Source organism: Haemaphysalis longicornis, unplaced genomic scaffold (assembly GCF_048455015.1).
Source record: "Haemaphysalis longicornis isolate Haplotype H1 unplaced genomic scaffold, Haemaphysalis longicornis Haplotype H1 scaffold_10, whole genome shotgun sequence".
NCBI lineage: Eukaryota > Metazoa > Arthropoda > Arachnida > Ixodida > Ixodidae > Haemaphysalis > Haemaphysalis longicornis.
This window is the reverse complement of record NW_027526204.1, coordinates 58413162-58433377: the sequence shown is the minus strand read 5'-3', so window position 1 is coordinate 58433377 and position 20216 is coordinate 58413162. Positions and strand designations below refer to the sequence as shown.

Sequence of the window (20216 nt, the reverse complement as noted above, 5' to 3'; positions counted from 1 at the left end):
AATTGTGTCTGTAACACCAGCGTCTGTCTGGGGCCACTAAAACGTCTCCAAAGCTAGAGCCAAGGCAGGGTCGCTGAGCTGTCTCCGAGAATATAGTCGCGTCAGCGATGCCGAGGTGCCCGGAGTGTCCTTGAGACTTCTTCAAAACGGGGATCATGGAAACCCCATGGTTGGGCGGTCGCTGAAGCCGCTCTCCCAGGCTAAGCCCCTCGAGGTCTTGCTTGGCGTCCTGAAAGGCCTCAGCACCTCCTTCGTCGTTGTCCTGTTCTACTACGCGTCACCAGTCATTTTCCGTGCGGGCGGCACGTCCCCAGGGACCATTGTCTGCTGGGCCTCCTCCAGAAGCGAGCAAATAGTCGAGGTTGCGATGCAGGTAGTAAGCAGGGCCGCCTGAGGTTGAAGGACGGCGCTTGCGGAAGAGTCTTGGCTCACGGAGAAGCGTATGCACGTTCGCAGGGCGCAGATACGCTCGTCGTAATAGATCGCTTCCAAAACGTCGGCATCAAATTTGTCTTCCTTAAGGTATTCCTGAACTAGAGCGTCGGGTTTGTGCAGGCTCAACTGGTCATACAAGATTAGGTCGAGGAGATTCTGTCGGTTTATGGCCGTTGCTGCCTGACTCCGCACTGTCATGGTTCCGGAGACGGTTGCTCGCAGGATATCTCGGCGAATGCGAAGAGCGTCCATGGCACCAGTCAGCGAAGCAAGACGCTGGGGTTTCGAATGCCTAAGGGACAAGGGCAACTTGGGCACAAGCCGAAAGAGGCGGCAGTCGAGGGCAAAGCTTCCACGATAAAGCAGTACGAAGGTATTCAAGCCTCGCGTGCCTCTGAGCCGCTGCGCCGTCAAACGTGGGTCCGTTCGTTCGTCGTTTCCCTAGTTTCGGCACCAGAAAATGTGTAGCGAAATAAGACCAACGTCTGGCTTCCAAAATGCTGATGGCGTCGATTAGCGAGGCAGTGAGCGCCCCGATCCTCCTCTTCCTTTCCTCCTAGTGTCACCCCCTGCCTGTGCTTCTTTATTTCTCAACAGCCCGAGAAAGAAAAACTTGTTCCTCAGAGTGTCAATCTGGCAGTCATGTTTGTTCTTTGGGTTCCATGACAACCCATGAAGTACCGTGGTACTGGTTGCAGGATGGAAGCAGCTTCAGTGGCTGCACAAACAAGACTGAACGCTCTGGCTCACTATATCAGGACCGCTTGTGCGACCACTAATTTATTCTCCCCACAACTTCGCTGCGTGCACTGCGAGGCGAAAGAGGCACATTTTATGCTAGCAACTTCCTGGCGACCTGCCAGCTCTCGGTCTAACACGCTGGGCAACCCTTATGGTCAACGTCTGCCTCTCGACTGCCCTGCTGCAACCCGGAAATCCCGCAGCTCGTTCTTTTGCCGCAAAAGAACAAACCAATCAAACCACATGTCAATTCAATGACAACATACAGTGGCACACTGGGCATGTGGAACTATTTTCTCAGAAACTGGGTTCCTCAACCGTTCGCCCTCAAGCTAACTCCAGAAGTGATGCATCAAAAAACTGCTTCGACTATTGCACTCACCAGGGTTGGTAGTATTGGAAAATATAAAGATCACAGTTTTATGACCAACACTGTTTTGTCTACTGTTCCTTCAGAAATGGCTAATTACCTCTAATAATCTTGGTAACTAATTGACCGAGTGAAAAAATAATGGCATATTTGAAATCAGTGGGGAAAAAAGCAGAAACATTGACAAGTTTCACAAAGTTTACATCAAAATTAAAAGAAGCTGTTTTAAGGTCAGTGTGCCCCCTCAACACGGGTTTGTTCCCTGATCCACTCCGCTCTCTTCTCGTCCCTGAAGGTTACACCTGTCATCTTCCACTCCATTGCGCGCAGAGTCGTCCTTAATTTAAGTTGAACCCTGTTACTGATCTTCTAAGTTTCTGCCCCGTAGGTGAGTACTGGTGAGAATGTGCTTTATGCCACTCCAGTGTTCTTCTGTTGAATTCTCGCTGAACTGGCTCATGTATGCAGTAGCAAAAGCGATGTCCGGCCTTGTGCCTCCAGCAAGGTAAAGCAGTGCACCGATTGCTTGTCTGTACCTAAACTTTACGTCTTCTCTCGGGGGGTTCCTGCTGTCTCCTTTTTCGTATTTGCTTCCCGGATCTAGTGGAGATGACGCTGGTCTCGCATCTGTCATGCCAAACGCCTCCAGAATATCCTCTGCATAAGCCGTCTGATCAAGAGACAACTTCCCGCTTTCTTCTTTCTTCAGTCGCATGGAAAGATTGTGACTAGCCTCTCCCAGATCCTTGGCGTCAAATTTGCGACCCAACCGGCTTTTGAAATCAGCGATTTCTGTCTCGTCTATTGCGATGATGAGGAGGTAATCAAGGTAGACGCCCACGATGAGCTCCTTTCCTTTGCTGACATAAACACAGGGATCGGCTTTGGATCTTGTCATCCCTTCTGACTTCAGGAGACTGTCCAAAGTGAGATTCCACTCTCTCCTTGACTGTCCTAGCCCATATAAACTCTTCTTCAAAAGGCAGACCTTGCAATCTTCACGAGCTCTTGAAGATTGTTGCTGTTTCATGTAGACGGCCTCTTTCAACGTTCCGTTCAGATGTGCCGCATTGATGTCAACCTGGTTGATTTTCCACTCCCTTTCGACGGCTATCGCCAGCAGCGTTCTGATGGACTCGAGCTTCACTACAGGAGAGAAGGTTTCTGTGAAATAAATTCCCTCCACTTGCGAGTATCCACATGCTACCAAGCGTGCCTTGTACCGCTCCAAGTCACCATTGGCGTCATACTTCTTACAAAATACCCAGTTGCATTTCACGACTTGTCTTCCCTTTGGTCGTGGCACAAGCTCCCATGTTTCTGATGCCTTCAGGCTGTCCAGTTCGCTCTTCATGGCTGCTTTCCACTCTTCCTTGTCTGGAGCAGCCAAAGCTTCCTGAAGCGTCTCTGGGTCTTTCAAGCAGTACCTGGCTACACAGCACTCGGGGCATTCTCTTTAACACATTTCTTTGTTTGCAAGTCTCTGAGACCGTCTCGGTGCCAGAGTACTGTCACTTGTGGCGCGGGACGGCTGTTGCGTAGCTTGCTCGTTTTCGTTTGATGAAACGGCTGTATGGTCGTTTTGGTCATCGCTATCGCTATGGTCAGCACTATCAGCGTCCTGTGGGTCATCTGAGCTTGCTTCAACTTGAAACATTACTGGTTCATCAGTGCTGTTGCAAACCTTAGGGCCGGTGGTCGCAGCTTTTACATGCTTGCATGGGAAGTAATCCTTGTCAAAAGAGATGACCCTGCTAACGAAGAAGTGGTCTTCGAGATTCTACAGCTTGTAGCCTTTCACCCCTTCTGGGTAGCCGACCAGTATGCACTCCTCTGCTTTCGGATCCAATTTGCCCTTATTCCGCAGCCTACCTCGCACGCTCCATGCTATACATCCAAACACCCTGAGGCTGTCCAGCTTCATTTCTCCCCCTGTCCACAAAGCTTCCGGGGACTTTCTTTCAATCGCTCTGGATGGACATTTGTTTCTTATACGGCTTGCAGTGACAACAGCGTCAGCCCAAAGCTCCTTGGGGACACCTGACTCAATGAGGCACGTTGTCATGTCTAGCATTGTCTGATTCATCCTTTCAGCAACTCCATTCTGCTCAGGTGTTCCAGGGCTGGTTAGTTGGTGCTTGATGCCGTGCTCAGTCAAGTACTCTTTGAAGTCAGTGCTGTTGCACTCTCCCCCGTTGTCACTACGTAAAACCTTCACTTTTCTGTCGTTAAAGTTTTCCGCCATGCATCTGTACTCCTCGAACCTCTGAAGCACTTCGCTTTTCACCTTCATAGGATACACAACGGTGTACTGTGAGTAGTCCTCAGTGAAGGTTAAGAAATAACTTGAACCGGCCTTGGATGTCGGCATGATTTTACCGACGACATCTGAATGAATAATCTCCAATGGTGCTTTGGCCCGAGTTGCTTCTCCCTTCAGGAAAGCTTCATCTTCACAGCTTTCCTAGACGACAAACGGCGCAATGATTCTTTATGTGATCTTTGCCGGTTCCGCAGAGGCCCCGAACAGCATCCTGATGCAAATGGCGCAGCCTCCGATGCAAAAGAGATGTGTCTTTTGCCTGGGGAGCCTCGACGATACCTCTGCTTCTTCACGGTGTAGAGTCTCCCTTGCTTCGTTGCAGTAAGGACTACTTCTCCGTTCTATTTGGAAACGAAGGCTTTGCCGGCAGTGAACGTAACTTGCAACCCTCGCTCCTCAATCCTTCCAACCGATAAGAGGTTCCTGTTTAAAGCAGGCACATACAGGACATCTTTGAGCGTGATGTTTGTCCCACCGCACTGCTCATACAGCTGAATCTCGACTGTTCCTTTCCCTTCGACTTTGATGGGCTCTCTATTTGCAGTCTCCACTGCTGATTCGCATGGCATGAAGTCGGTGACCTTTGAACTTTGGGACGTCATGTGATCAGTAGCAGCGCTTTCAAGGTGCCCTACACCAGGGTGTGACGCTGCCTCGTCCTTCGCACATAAGGCCATATGCGTTGCTATTTTGCGTGTGGAAGACTTCTCTTCTTTTCCTGGTCCTTCTCTTCATCCGGAAACTGGTCGCAGTCTCTCGCTATATGACCGATCTTGCCACAAGCAAAGCATCGCACCTTCTTCTTTTGGACACTTGACGTCCGTTAGGAATCTGGTCGTGTTTCTTATGAGCAGGCTGATAGTTCATCTTCTCGTTTTGCGGCTTGCTGTCGGACGTGGAACTAATTTTGCTGACCAGCGCCCTAGTCTGGCTGCCGTCGTTGTCCACACTCTCTTCATTGCGTCGCAGCTTTCTTTTTTTTCAATGAGCAGCCTCGTCTTCACTACCTTCGTGCTCAGTTGCTCTTCGTCCAGCTCCAAATTGAGAATGAGCGGTTCGAACGTCGCTGGAAGCCCCATAAGCATCATAAAGGCGACTTCTCTGTAGGTGAATGCATGTCCCGCACTTGACAGTTTCTTGTGCAGCTCCATGAGTCTTCCCAGGTAGCTCTGCATTGATTCTTCTTTCTTCATCTTTACGTTGAAGAAATCACGCATTAGCTGGAGTATATGCAGATGTCCAAACTTCGAGTGCATCTCCTCAAGCGTCGTCCGCGCTTCTCTCGCAGTTTTACTTTCGCCGATGTCATCCAGGTAATTGTCCTCAATGACGAGGAATAGAAAGGTCAATGCTTTGTTGTCTACCTTCTCATCTTTATCCGTCATCTCCTCAGAATAACCGGGTTCGATGGCGTCCCAGCATTCATTCAGCACGAGAGCGGCTCTTGCCCTTATAGACCAGGTATGGTAGTTGTCCGCCGCCAACTTTGGTAGCCTGAACTCGTCTGATGCTCCCATCTTTATGTTGAACTGAATGCAAAACAGAAATGTTCTTCCCCTAGTTCGGAAAACGCACAACCTCTACTTCTGATACTCTTCTTTTTCACGCCACAACTGCAGAGCACAACGCGATGTCCGTCCCTTCTTCCCGACAGGTTCGTTTCTCCGCAGCCGCGTCGTTCTGCCACTTACTGTGACCACCGTCTTGTGTAAACACCGGCTTCAGTGGCGTCAGCAGTGAAGCAGGTTTCGTATGACGTTTCGTACTTCTAACGAAAACAACAGGCCCTGTTCCACAATCTTCGTGATTAGGCACACGCCGTTCGCCATTCACTTCGTCCCGACACTTTCACCACCCCACACGCGTGTCGCTGGAACTTCTTCCGTGGACAATAGCACGTGAAGCAGAGAAATGGGTGTGGCTTGACTGTTCACGCTTCTTTATGGTCGAAACTTTTGCAGCTCATCTCAAAGCAGTCCGTTGCAGTTCTTCGCCAATTGTAGTCCATGCACCGTCCTGAGCCCATAACCCGTTAGTTTTTGTGGTGTGTGCAGTATGACCATGATGCGAAGGGCACAGATTGCGGCAGCTTCGCGAGAAGCCGAAAGAAACGAAGAGAGGCCGTCAAGCTTCCATCTTCTTTATTGAAACGTAATACGCGCGAGCGCGCGGCACGCGGGAGTAAGACAATACGCCCGTACAAACGAAAAAACAAAACCCACAAAAGCGCAGGACGGTGCGCGCACTCTGAGGTGAGTCACGGAGTTTCTTGAGCATGCATGCGCGCTGCAGTACACGTGGCACGATCCGGTGGCCGTTTATTACACAACTAACAAGCCGTGGCTCGTAGCAAGCTCGATCTTTCCATACTATAGCTTTGATCATTCAATAAATGCGTAAATAGGAACAAATCAGGACTCCTAGATCTCTGGAATTCAGTTTACAACAGCAGTTTCAATCGCTTTCATCGGCAGCATGAGGAATTTTTGCATTTAATGGGATGCCCTGAAATTGTAACACCACTTAACTGCCCCGACATTTCTTTTCTAAGAGGTTAGGCTATTCTTGTGTGTTCGAAAGGCAACATAAAATTACTGAATTTTAACCAGCGCAGAGAAATAGATTCAATCGTTCTATCCGGTCTTTTGAGCGCAGCTTTAGTTAAATGAAATTTTAGTGACTCTGAATGCAGGTTTGATGAATAACGGTGTCGGATAACTTATTTAAGGCTTTCGTCTCAAGTGAACTTGCGAATTAAATTGCTAACGTGCTCAGTACAATCAACCACTCATGTTTAGCTAGACTTGCAAAGTGACAAGCAGGTTCACAGTATGTAAACGAAGCTTCTGGGACCTCACAGGGACGACAAATTTTCTGTTACGGCTGCACTGTTGACCGTTTGTGTTCCTTTTAAAATCTAACAGGTGCCTAGAACAGCGAGATGTCTTTGAATTCTTGCGTAATGTCGCTTACGAACCATCAAGCTGGCAAATGAAGTTGCCCTGTCGCAGACGTAGTAAAACGTTCCTTTTTATTTCTCGTATTACAAAACAGCGCAACCGATACCCGTTAACTACTTTGTGTTGAAAACTGAATCTCACTTTTGTCTTCGCAGTTACTTCTTGGGGATTGGTTAAAAAAGGCACGGATAAAAGTTTTCTGTGCTTTCGCTTTTTTTTGGGGGGGGGGGGGGGTTCTGGCAACGTTCCAAACGCAGCGAGAAGAGAACGCATGTAACGCAAAAAGTCAAACGTTGGCTATAAGTACGTATTACGTGCAATCGAAAGTACGCTAGGCTTCGTGTTTCGTAGGGGTGAAAAAGCAGTACTTCAACAAGTGGATGCCAGTATTTTTAAAACTGATTAACGCTCCTTTTGGCTAGATATTGTCCAGAAATTGTGGCTCGCCCTTTTCAAAATGGTATTTAAGGCGAACATTGTGGGGAAAATAAAAAAAATCCAGCGAGTCGCGGCACACACCCTCCACACACGTGGGCAACAACGTGCATTATATTACGCGATTTCTTCTCCTCCTTTAAACTTAGGTCAACTTAAGAGGTTAAGACGTGTCCATAATATCCATTTGGTTATGCTGAGTGAAACACACTTTTGGGCAAGGTGATTCACGTCGTGAAAAATGCCACACGAAATGCCACATGACAGATGCAAACTCACAACTGCTTAACCTTACTGAGAAATACCGCTGAATTACTCTTGCGCATCCACAGAAGCGTATTTTAAATAATACATAAAATTAACAACACCGTAAAAACAACGACTGTCCAAAACTGGTATTTATTTTCGAATAGGTGCGGGAAACATTCCATTACACAGGCGCTTGCGGGTGTAAAATTCGTCCCCGGTAATGTATGGGCAATAGCGAACGGGTCGTGTGCAGTGTTATTGTTTTTGTTTGTTGCTTCTTTCAAAATTCCTTCTAAACGGACAAAGTGCAATTTTACAAGGCTGTGGCAACATGCAAGGGTATGCACCGGCCTTGTCGCTTCTTACCCATTCCGTGTATTAAACTTTTATTATCCTTTAAATAACCACCACGCCACCTTCAAAAAGCACCTTTCGGAGTTCCCGAAACAGCAGACGACTGCATTCATCAGAAAAGTGCAATGTGTCGAAGCAATGCGTTTCACACACAAGCAGTGGCAACGGTGACGATGTTTCGTGGAACTAAACTAGCGCATTACCCCGCAACGGCCGCTTATTATTGCGTGTCTAGAAAAAAATCCGCAAGCAGAGGTAACTATGCCACTGCTTAGTGCCAAACAAGTGCACATATTTGTTATATATCATGGGCAGCACGCGGCTTACGCCGCGCGCAAAGTGAACGAGCAGACGACGTGAGAGCGCCATCTACACTAGGAGACTAGTTCGTCCCGCCGCCGGCAGGGGCCGACTGTGTTGGATCTCGGGCCGAATATATGCAATGATAAATCACAAAAGCTGGGCCTACAGAACAAACATGCTTAGCATCTCGAAACAATTAAAATGAACATTTTAAGTGCAACTGTTAACGCCCACCCCAGCAGGTCTGATAGTGTTTTAAGCGCAGGGCTGGCCACCACTAAATCTTGCGGTGCAGCCCCAACGCCTCCCGCCCACCGTCAGGACAAGGATGCGCACATGGATTTCTTTTCAGAGCATATGGACACCACCAACAACCGAGGCCGGCCAGAGACGCTAGTCCGCCACATCAATAAAAATATGAGGTTCACTTTCAGCTTCACTAGAAGAACGTCGCCCAAGACATCACATTATCACATACTAGCCTTGTCGCCCTAAATTTCCCAGGGAAGATTGCAACAGCGGCTACATACCATTCATGCGAGGTTCACAATGCCGAAACCCTAATAATTGCCTACGCCGCTACAACCCATTCAACTCTTTCATCCGTCACTATCATTTCCCAGTGCCAACGCGTTTGCAGTATCTATCGAGAAGGTCGCGCCCCATCTCTGGCCATGCACCTCGATCGTCAACAACTGCCCGAAGTTCTCGCCATCACATTCATCTGGACCTCTGGCCACGCCGGACGCCCAGGGAACAAAGCAGCGAATGCTGTAGCGCGAGGCCTCAACTCCCGGGCATTTCCATTCGAGAAAACGGCGAGCGTGGCGCTGACTTTCACACCCTTTGACACTACTTCCAATGTCCTTTTATCTCACTCCGCTTACATAAGAAAAATTATCGCCTCCTGTATTTTTGGAAAAACATATCCCACCATTCAGCACTCTTTTAGCAACCACCAACCTTAAGTCTACCGCCGAATTCAAACTTACACAGTCTTCAATCACACCATCCTGCATCACATCAACCCCAGTGTCTACCCCTCTGGCTTCCAGCACTGCAACACCACTCTCACTGGTTATCATCTAGCCCTCTCCTGCCTAGACTCACCTTAACTTCTCATCTCCTCTGCCATGGAGCAGTGAGCGACTGCGGACTAGCCCGGAGCCAGCTCGCTCCGGGATTCGATTCGGCGCGGTCACGAGGCCTCCTGGACTAAGGAGGCCCCCACTGCCCTTCCTCTTCGCGTTCGCTCCAATAACATGTTGACCACCACCACTACCGCAAAAGCCGGCAGAGGCATTGTTCGTTTATTCGTTAAAATAAACGAGATGGGAAGGATGCACTGCAGATAGTGTAACGTGGTACACCTGCATGAAAGCAGTCCGGGTCCGGGGTAACGGAATATGTAGAGGAGAGAACAGGGTAGGAAAGGAAACAGTGTATAGATCATGTAGAAAGTCTGTAGGGCCAGCGTAGCAGGTCATCGCTTGCAAGCGTCAAGAGCGCAGCTTACATGCTGAAGCACAGAACAGTCCATCCGCGCACTGCACTGCCCAAATTGTGCAACATAGTTGTTATACAGTGCACAGCACTCCGCCGCAGGATTTAGTATATCCCATTACAGCCGCTGTGAAACAGGCGTAGGAAGCGTTGTCATTGTCGCAAGCCCGCTCCGAAATCCGCGTGACTCCGCAGCCTTGTACTCCAGGTGCGTTAGATATAAAAAAAAATTAACGAAGCGCAGTGCTAGGCCGCGGCTGTTTTTGTGAAGGCCCACATTCAAAACAGAGTGCACCGAACACGTGCCGCGTTGGCCTTACCTTACCCAACTGCGTAAAAGCAACAGCGAGACATGGCCGCAATGCTCGAAATTCGAATTGTCAGAAATTATGTCCAACATATTGCAAGCTGCAGCCAACATGGCAGTGAGAATGTCCAATCAACTGGCACAAATTTAATCGCAAAACTCGAAAACATTGCTTGCACGAATTTGTAAGGAGTGCTCTATGGCGTACAATCGGAATAGGAGGTGCTTAAAGGAGACATGAAGAGAAAACACAAGTTTGGTTCATTCAAAAGATTGTCTCGTTAGAATCATACTGACACCACTTTTAACGTAAACTTCGCTCAAATAAGCTACATAATTAGGAAAAACGGGAATGGTCATGCGACCCACCAGCTCATTTCCCGCAACAGAACCTGTGATGTCACATGAGCTAAGCTCTGCGATTGGTGGAGGCTGGCAGAAGCAGACGCAAATTAGGTAGAGCTTACAAACTAGACGAACGAGGGATTTGCGCTTAAATTTAGGGCACATTCTTTACAAAGCAATAAGAATGATGGGACAAACAGTGGAAGTTACGATGCACATGTAAGCATAGAAGTACTGATGCGTTCTGCTGTTCGTACTGCGCACAGCATGCTTGCATGGTTTACCTGCACAGCACTACGGGGCTTGGGGTTGTCTCAGACGACACTGCCCGATTGACGCAAGCAACGGTGTCTTACGTGACCCCATTTGTCGAGCGAGCACTGTTTCAGGGAACGAATGTTTTCTCCCAGAACAAAAACAAGCCAGGTTTAAATGCGGGCAAAAACAAACCAAACGCTTGCCACGGTATGGTGGCGCCATCTAGGTTACGGAACGTAAAGAAACGCGGGAACAAACCGACACCGCTGTACAGGGTGGAGACAACCTTTCAACGGTCTCGTGCCACCGCAATTGGGCCAACGGGCTCAACGCGTTATTCTTTTCGTTCCCGACGAGACCTAGCAACGCGAAACAGACAGTAGAGAGTTTTAGCTGACCGTTTTCGACGCTCCGCTCCGGTATCGGCGGCCTGCTCAGAGCAACCGGAGCCAATGCCGTTCGCGGCCAAGCGCGCCACGCATGCGCATTGGCGCTTCCGCTTGCTATCGGAGCGGAGCGGACCGTGAAAGACGGTCAGCTAAAACTCCCTAATATGATTCAAACTTCTTCAGTAAACCGCGTTGCGGCGATAATTTTAGCGCGGTTTTGACACAATGACTTGCTTCGGCGGCGAGCGAGCAACCGAAAATGGCGGCGCCAGCGTATACGTGTCTCTACCCTGTACGGCGGATGCGTGAATGAAGGTACTCTAGGCTGCAGAGCGGTCGGTTCCTGTGATGTCATTTGGGACCACGAAAACGCACGATTGAGCGGGAAAATCAAAATTTTAACCTAAAATGTTTAATTTCTCATTGAATAAAGCACCGTTTGTATCCGGACAAGCGCTGGGGGCACTATAAAACACGAAATCTTTCGAATAAAACCAACTTGCATTTTCTCTTCATGGCTCCTTTAAGTAGCCTCGCTTGTCTTTTCTTCTTACGATTCTTTGTCATTTTGTTGCTACCTTTGTTCATTTGTAAATTTCTTTTTGCTCGGATATTTCTTTTATTTGTTAGTTTATGTTTGCTAACATAAGAATGTCCATGAGCTTATTCGCCTAGTCTGTGCACCTTACCGTAATCGAGTGAAGGGAACACAGCACTAGCAAACAGAAAAGTGGATGCCAGTTTTGCTCACTGTGACTGAGCAATACGGCGAAAAAAGCGCATCATTTAAAAACTGACATTGCAAAAGCTCTCTCCGAGGGCTCCCCCGTTCTGTGTGTCCTTTTTCTGTGTAGTCGTCATCTCCGCTCCTTTTCTAAAACCGAGGGTGGGTCACATTCTCTGCCGTAACGGAGCCTCTGGCTCCTGTTTTCCATTGATAGCCCAAAAGAACTGACCACTTGCAATAGAGGAAAGGTTTACTCTCTTTCCGTTTTACCTCGCAAATGTGGTGGGGTTGAAATATCTCTGGCGGAAGAAGCGGCTATTGCGCTCGCAATAGGTACCGCGGAAACAAAATTTACTCCGTTTGGCTCGAAGACGGCTATGAGAAACTTCCTAGCGGGATGAATATCGCGACCAGCCGCACAAAAATATTTCGACGTTTTTTGGTGGCATGTTCGGCATGTTAATACAGGCATGTTTGCACTCTAGGGACATTAGCACAGTGGTCCAAGCCGGGGAATGATCTGACTCACGAAGATTTTGGCAACCAGGCCAACATCGACAAATACATCGGACAGACACTCACGGGAGCACAGAGAGGCTTGTCTCTTACCACATAGGCCACTGCTTATGTACCACTACAGGCTGGTCCCGTACCACTACGCACCACTACGCATCACCTCAGGATGAGCCGCCTCAAGTATTCTGGACCACACCATTTTCTCAAAGAAATGGCGATCGGTTGCGTAAAGGCGAGTGCAGTCTAACACGCTACCGAAACATGCCCTCTACAACAGATATTTCTCAGACTCTTATTCAGGCAGCAAGTGGTGTGCAGAGAAAGCGACACTGCAACAAGTATCGGGGAATCATCACATTTTTTTCTTAATGAGATTTGCGACGCCTGGCTTGACTAGGACTTGGCAACGACCAGTGCGAAAGTCTCCACACTTCACGGGGACAAATATAGCTGCCTCAGCTTGTAACAGAATGCCATCGGTGACGGAAAACAGACCTTCGTTTTTGTTTCCCCCTTTTTCAACATAAATAGGTAGTCTTCGAAAAAAATTTCATCAGTTCCGCAGTCCAACGTCGCACTGCATTCGCGTAAGAAGTCTATTGCGAACTATGACTTCATGAGCCGCATGAGCGAAAACCGCAAACTTCGCGCGAGAACTCTCTTCACCGAGTGAAACTGCCGTGGAACATACTCCAGAGGGGCATAAACTCTCGGCTCTGTCACCATGAAATTAAACCCTTTGGTCACAAGCGTCGGTTCTGGACACGCGGATGTTTCGGTCACCAACATAACTTTCGGCAGGGTTGATATTTAAACGCGAGGCTCGTATACCAGAAACAGAAGCACCAGTGCCCATTAACGCTACCGTGTCCACTTCACCTACAGAGTCACTTTGCTTTTCAACATTATGACGGGCAGGGGATGCTCTACACTTCTTAGCCTGCTCATTGTACCGGGAATAAAAATTTTCAAAATAATGCTTCGTAAAGTCCTGAAAAAAAATGAAAATTTGAAAAAAAAGGCCAGCTTTAGACGTCATTTAAAACAAAACATTGTTTCTCAATTTTCGCTATATTTACACAAAATGGCGCTCAATAACTGGGTAGTCCATAAAGCCAGGAATGTTTTGCAATCTTTTTATTTTAACTTCAAAAAATTAGGTCACATTCACCACATTTTTAATGCCCGATCCATAGTTGAGTAGCAGTTCGCAGTAAAAAAAGACAAATAATGTGCTCCCCGGCACCTTGAGGAACTGATGTTTTTTCTTCAAATGAGCGGAACCAACATCACTTATATGCGTTATTAAAGCGTATATTGATGCATGCTATTAAAGCAATCGCTTGATTTTCGCACAACCCAGAGCATTCATGGGCCGAATCAAGTCTGGTCGCGCAGATAGTCGTCATAGTTTTTCTCGACATCGCGATGGACGACAACACACTTATTTGCCTCTGCTGACAGTGGTATCCGTTACCTTTGTATGAAAGTATTTGCGCACAGCACAAGCGGAGGTTCTGACCAGTGTTTGTCGACACGTTGACGGTCCTCGGAAGTAGAAAGCTGCACCCTCTCCTTATCATATAACTTTCCAAAGTAAAGATTGGTAGATTTTGTAGCGGGATAAATTTTGTGTTTCTAAGTTTTAAAAGAAGCACATCTATTTACCGTCTCCGGGAGCCTGAAAGGCGGACAGTTAGAAAGACGAAGTTTATTTGAAGTTAAACTTCGCATGTACCACGTAGAACAGAAATACACCCTTGACCATGACGATCGCATGTGAAACAGTCGCAGTACCAAATAGGGTAAACTACAAATAATGTGGGAATAAGCAGTGTCACAAACGAAAAATATGGGTTTCTGACACAATAAGGCAAGGCGATAACGAAATATTGTTAAAATAGCAACCTTTTGTTTTGTAGAAGACACAAGCTTAAAAACCTCACAATTATTTGGTTGCCTTCCTCAACTAACTAGTTGAACAACGGGTAAATATGAGAACTGATCAGATGTTGTTTCATCAGTAACTTTGTTTTTTTGTTAATCTGTAAAAACAGCCATAATTTTGTCTTTTTTCTCTGAAAAATGCTACTCAACTGATGATCGAACATTAGAAAGTGTTGAATGGCACCTCATTTTTTCAAGTTCAAACAGAAATATTGCAATAAATTTTTAGCTTTTTACAATACTTTGTTATTGAATGTCCTTTTGTGTAAATATTGAGGAATCTGCTTATCATTTTTTATGAAGTCGAAAGGTGGCCCTTTTTTCAAAAATTTCATTTTTTTCGCACTTTACGAAGGAGTGTTTTGAATTTTTTTTCTAGAGCAATGAGCAGGGTATTAAGTGTTCAGGAGCCTCTGGAAAACCAGCGTAAGAATCTAGACAGCCTATTCTGTAGGCTGATGTGTAAAAAATGTTTAGAAGTGCCACTTTTGAGGGACATTGCACTCGCTACTAAGTTTGTGGCATATTTAAAAAAAAAACTACAAGTAGGACGAATCCAATTTTTCTAAATCCAGCAGAAAATTTTGCAGATATTTGGCAAAAAATTAAGAAAATCTGGAAAAATGCTTCTTTGTTTTACGGGTCCCCAGAGTTTCCACAACAAATAATAAGTAAAGCAACCCTGCGGGATCGCGATATAAATATTTTTAATAATACAGTTATGGTGTTTCTCACTAAAATGTTGCCAGTTCCATGGTGGGGATACATTGTTCTACACAATAGTAAAGTTTAATCTCAAACAAAAAATAGTCATGCCACCACTTTGGCTGTTCTTATCCTAGCACACGGAATTATGAAATGATATACACCGCTTTTTTGAATCACACTAGTTGCTGAGCTCTGGTGCGAAATAATTTCGAGCGGAAATCCTGCATGGCTGCACCTGAGCGTTTTATTTTCATTAAATAAACAGCTTAAAAATACTGAAACATCTGTGGCAACCATTTGCATTTTCTGCGCCCCCAGCTTTCGCTGGCTTCCTCTAATCCAGTAAGCAGGATCGCAAAAATTAAAGCATTTTTTCTATTTATTTTAGTTTTTTTACGCACGTGCGCGACCTTCACATAAAAACGGCAGCGACTCGTGATCTCGGAAGCCAATACTTGTAGGAACATCTGCTCCCGTTGGAGAAAAACAGTATGAAGGTTTCTAACGTGCGCCCAACGTGGCTTCCATAGAGGTTTCCAGGTATGAATGTTTCATGAGGATCAACGGAGAAGCGTTACGTGAGTAAAAACAAAAATGTCTGAGGAAGCATACCTCAGCTGCTAAATTTGCAAGTGTGAGTCCGCGTCCTTGAATAGGGCACGCAAAGTTGTTCCTCTACCAATGCTTGACGACAGAAAATTATGGGAAGAAAATATTTTGAAGTATTTGCGTCAGTTTATCCATTGTACGCTTTTGGTAAACCTGTGTCTGCTCCCCAATGACTCTTTCGTACGTAAACCAAAGTTTTGAAACCTCAGAAATGGCCTTCAGTGCTAGCAGACAACTAAGGGAGCGCGTTTTGCCTTAATTTTGCAGGTGCCGGAAAACAATCAAACACCCTTTGCACTTTTGTCACTAAGGCAGCCTGGCACGGGTAGCAACTGCAACTGAAGTGTGCAAAAGTACACCATTGACTATGAATCACATCATTGCCTGCAGGTGAGTCGAACATTTTGTTGCCGTAAGAAGTAGCCGACTAATCTTAAAGAGACCCTGTAACACTTTCGATAAGCGCTTAGAGTCTTTCCTTCGCGTCTGGAACCACTGTGAAAGCTAAAGTTATCGCCAGCATGGAGCGGCACTGCATGATTTGCTCATCGCACCAGATACGCCTTCCATTTCTGCTTTGCTTTTGTGGCTTTTTTTAAGTTTCTTTCGAAAAGCGTTCATTGCTGCAACTCAAAGAAAACCGGCAAACCGCCGCTACATGGCCTTAATGACGTAATTATGACGTAATTAATGACGTAATGACCGGAAGATCGATAAAAAGCTTTTGAGCGAGTTTACAAGTTATCTGATGGACACAGATAAGTAATTTTTGGCTGAGGTACTTTGCGATCCTATAATCTAAGTACTGGGTCTGTTGAGTGAGTACATTCTGCAAGCCTTTAGGATTTCAAAAAAAGTTGTTGCAGGGTGCTTTTAATGGTTTATTCAGAGTGTTCGCGTCTTCGGTACTTTTGAGTCTCTATTCACCATCGCGATGAGTTTGAAGTACACACATTTTTAAATATTGCAAACTGTGGTAGAATGGTGGTTTGGGCTAGTTGGTGCATAATAACTGAATTCAAACCAGGGCAAAAAGACGCGACGAGAAATGGCAACACACCACACCACAACAAGGAATGACCGCAGCGCCGTCTGTTGTTCTGCTTTACGTCTTTTAGCACTGATTTGAATTCAGTAATGTTAAAATGGGATTTAAACAAGGTATAACACTGAGCTGACCTGCCCACCTGAAAGAGAATATACGAAATAAAGGAAGAATGTGGTCAGGCCGAAGGTTCATAAAATAACGTACGGATTAGCCTGTTCTGAAAGGTTGAAAAAAAGAAATAAAAAAAAAAAACAAGCTCCCCGGGTGCGTCCCGAACCCACAACTGCGGGCTACCGTACCTGGGACGCATGCTGGATGCGTTGCGTAACAGCTCAGTCGTTCTCCACATAATAATTCAAATGACACGACGACACGTACAGGTCCAGCTACTCAGTTGTGCAGTTTGCTATTTGCTCCGTCATGGGCAGTATAAAATAGGCGGTTCACGGTCGACATGGTTAAAGACCTCTAGTTTTAGTGGTACGGACCTGCTCTATCTAATGCCGTCTCACCCACAGGTTAATAGAATAGCACAAAACCGAAATCCCACCGTCACCAGCTTGATGTCTATATAGTTCGCATGTGACCATAAATGCTTCGGTGCCGCACTACCATTTGTTACATAGATATACAACAGCGCCGGACATGAAATAATGCAGTATGCTCTTTATTTCCTCCCTACCCCATAGTGATCTCTAAAATCGCATCTTCTATGTTTTCCGTCACGACAATTCATCCGTCGCTCAAACTCAGGCTTAGTGAAGAAAATGTCGTTTACTTTTCCTTTATACTGCTGCCCCCGTGCAACAGTGGACAGGCGCTATGATAAACGACACCCTGGCAGAAATTATAGTTCGAGAAACTTCGTGTGGTTCCTGACTCCTGTTCGAAGACGCGACTGCACTAGAAAGTTTAGTCGAAGTACTCCACATCCCTCGTTGTGCTCGAGAGCTTCGTGTCAATCGGGCGCTTTTTCCATAACGATAAATTTATACATGCTAGTCAAACTTTCCGTTCTGTTAACGTCTCGCGAGCGTCATGCTGGCAGAATTCCTATTTCACAGGATCCCGCCTTATACGTTGTCACATTAGACAAGCCTCGCAAATCTCGGAGACGAGCTTTCCTTTCCACACTCCGGGGAAGTTGTTAAGACGCCGCTGAAGACATAGACAAATACTTCCGGGTGTGTGGCAGAGTATACGCAGAGCCCAAGAGATACAGAGTGATACAGCTTGCTACTTCCGCATCTTCCATGTTTCGCATCTTCCATGTTTCCCATCACGACAATTCATCCGTCGCTAGAACTGGCAGGCCGAGTTGTTTTTTGCGCAGGCTTTCACATTTCTCCTAAAGTGGACCACGTTATCACGCGCTAGAACCGGCGACAACCGACTTCGCGAACTCGGAGTCTGTGCTTCCCCCTTCCAACGCGAATGCAGGTGAACTGGCGAGTAGAAAAAACAGAATGCGAGATATCATGCCGCAGAGTGGCAGTGTTGTCGAGGTGCATGCTCGCGTGCGCTCGTTCTTCTTTCTGGATATATTTTCTGTTCACACCATACAGCGTAACAAAAAGATTAAAAAACTCTGATGTTACTTGTGGTTAACGGGGTGTCAGGGAAACGCGGTTCTAGTGCTGAGAGACAGAAGGGATTTATAAGGGGCTCGCTATGATCGCCGGGAAGGTGACATTCTTTGAAGAATGCGGCCTTGCATCCTTCATTTTGCAGCATCTTAGGCCATCTGTACGACATTCGTAACAATATTATATTCATGTGTTTCTTCACATGCCATGATTCCTGAAAATTGTGCGATTAGAAACGGGCAGTGGAAAACTAATTGTAATCTGCGTTTAGATCACCTTTCCAGTGTTTAAATTCTGCGACTTTTTGCTTGAATATAGCCTGATTTTAGGAACAGTGGCTTATCACACCAAATTCAAGTCAATTCTATGAGTAATTTATGAACAATCAAGTAACCTTCGTATAACGTGGTTGACTTCTTCCATCACTGAATCTAATACAGCCCGTGGGAATCATGTATGAATCCGTCATCGCCAAGGTTAGCGCCATCCAAGCACACTTTATCTTATTAAGTAAGGGTAGCATTGCAGCTTGTGTATCACGAGGGTTAAAAATAAGGACACAAACATTGGAAAAGCATAGGAACCCGCCGCGGTGGCTCAGTGGTTAAGTCGTTGCGCTACTGAGCACGAGGTCGCGGGCTCGATTCCCGGCCGCGGCGGCCGCTTTTCTGATGTAGCCAAAAAGCAAAAACGCCCGTGTGTACGAGATTTCGGCGCACGTTAAAGATCCCCAGGTGGCCAAAATTAGTCCGGAGCTGTATACTACGGCGCGCCTTATCACCTGCGTTTCTTCGGCGCGTTAAAACCCACAATCAATCAACGAAAGGCATAGGAACCTCTTTATATTCCCCTGACAAACATGCCGCAAAACCGTATAAGATATAATCGGATTTTTGTAGAATGATGCCATTTGGTGAACTGGCAATGGTGCTTTAGGAAGAGCTATAATTCAACGGCGCTTTTGGTATTCATGGTAGGCACAAAAAGACACTGGCAAATCGAAAATGTTTTGAGTGTATAGACTGGTAATGCCCCCAAGTTTAAAAAGGAAGACGAGCTTCTGTTGTTCAGGGCACAGACGTTGACAGTTTTTGTTTCCTGAGCGTTCTCCTAGGTTTGAAAAATTGGTGCATCATGTTCTTCCCCTAGCAAACGATTGGACTACAGCGGGATATCCTCGCACAATCATGAAGTGAATGCCGCAATACTATTTCTGAATTCTTGCCCAAGGAAACCTGCTACCAGCTGTTCGTAACAACAACAAAAGTTATCCTCTAGACTTGCGCTTCCGCAAGGACAATTTTGTGCTCATAATTAAGAGATCGGCCCGTTCGATGAACTGAAGTTCTAGTTAATATAATTTGCCCACATTGTGGTATATTTATTATGCAAAGATAAAATCTGTTTCGCTATGTTCCTTAGGAAGTACATTACGTCGTCACTAAAAGAAATAGCGGGCCCGGTTGCAGCGAAAATATCACAGAGAGGTGTGCTTGGAGCTAATAGATATTTAAAACCATATCGCCTGGACAAGTCCAATTGATGTAGTTGTAATAAATGTTCGCCGCAGTTATACGGTCAAACAAACTGATTCATCGTAGATTACGCAAACCTTCCCTTCGGCAGACTTGCCCGGATGAGTTCGCGATTTCTTAGTTATCAATCACCACGCTATCTGAATGAATGATCCAGGGTTCGCTTGATCCAGAGATCATTATTATTTTATTTTTAGTGTGGAAGCACCAATGACCCTTTTTTGCTGATGAGGGGCATTGGCCGCTTATAAAGGATTGACCAGGGATGGCTGTGTCCTACTATATTTGCCGGGTCATTTTTCTAAGGTTACTTCACAAGCAGGAGGATATTACACACGCCCACACCTAATTTTGGCCCTATTTTCAGCGAATTTTTAGGATGTACCGCGCGAAATTTTCTTGTTGTAAAATTGTCCTAATCTCAAAGTCGTCATAGACAACTGTTTCTGTACGTGATAGCGAATTGGCATCGAACATCTGCTGCTTTTGATCGAAAGGGCTGTTGACGTGGCCCGAGCTCAGGCATCCTGGAATGAGGACTCCTCTCTGAAGTTTTTTCTTGATTTAT

At 46.3% G+C, this 20216-nt stretch overlaps 1 protein-coding gene across 4 annotated transcripts in view; it reads left to right on the top strand.

Annotated features, from left to right (window-relative positions):
- The first annotated feature begins 15303 nt into the window (after window positions 1-15303).
- Window positions 15304-20216, top strand: part of LOC144158607 (salivary peroxidase/catechol oxidase-like) — a 63868-nt gene continuing 58955 nt past the window's right edge. For 2 of the 4 annotated variants that reach the window (XM_077689618.1, XM_077689614.1), the window contains exons 1-2: window positions 15331-15448; window positions 15747-15869. In XM_077689618.1, coding sequence (XP_077545744.1) covers window positions 15847-15869 — 23 coding nt within the window. In that variant the 5' untranslated portion in view covers window positions 15331-15448; window positions 15747-15846. Of the gene's footprint in view, window positions 15660-15746; window positions 15870-20216 lie in introns of all 4 variants that reach the window. The other 2 variants (XM_077689617.1, XM_077689616.1) reach the window with 2 other exon arrangements.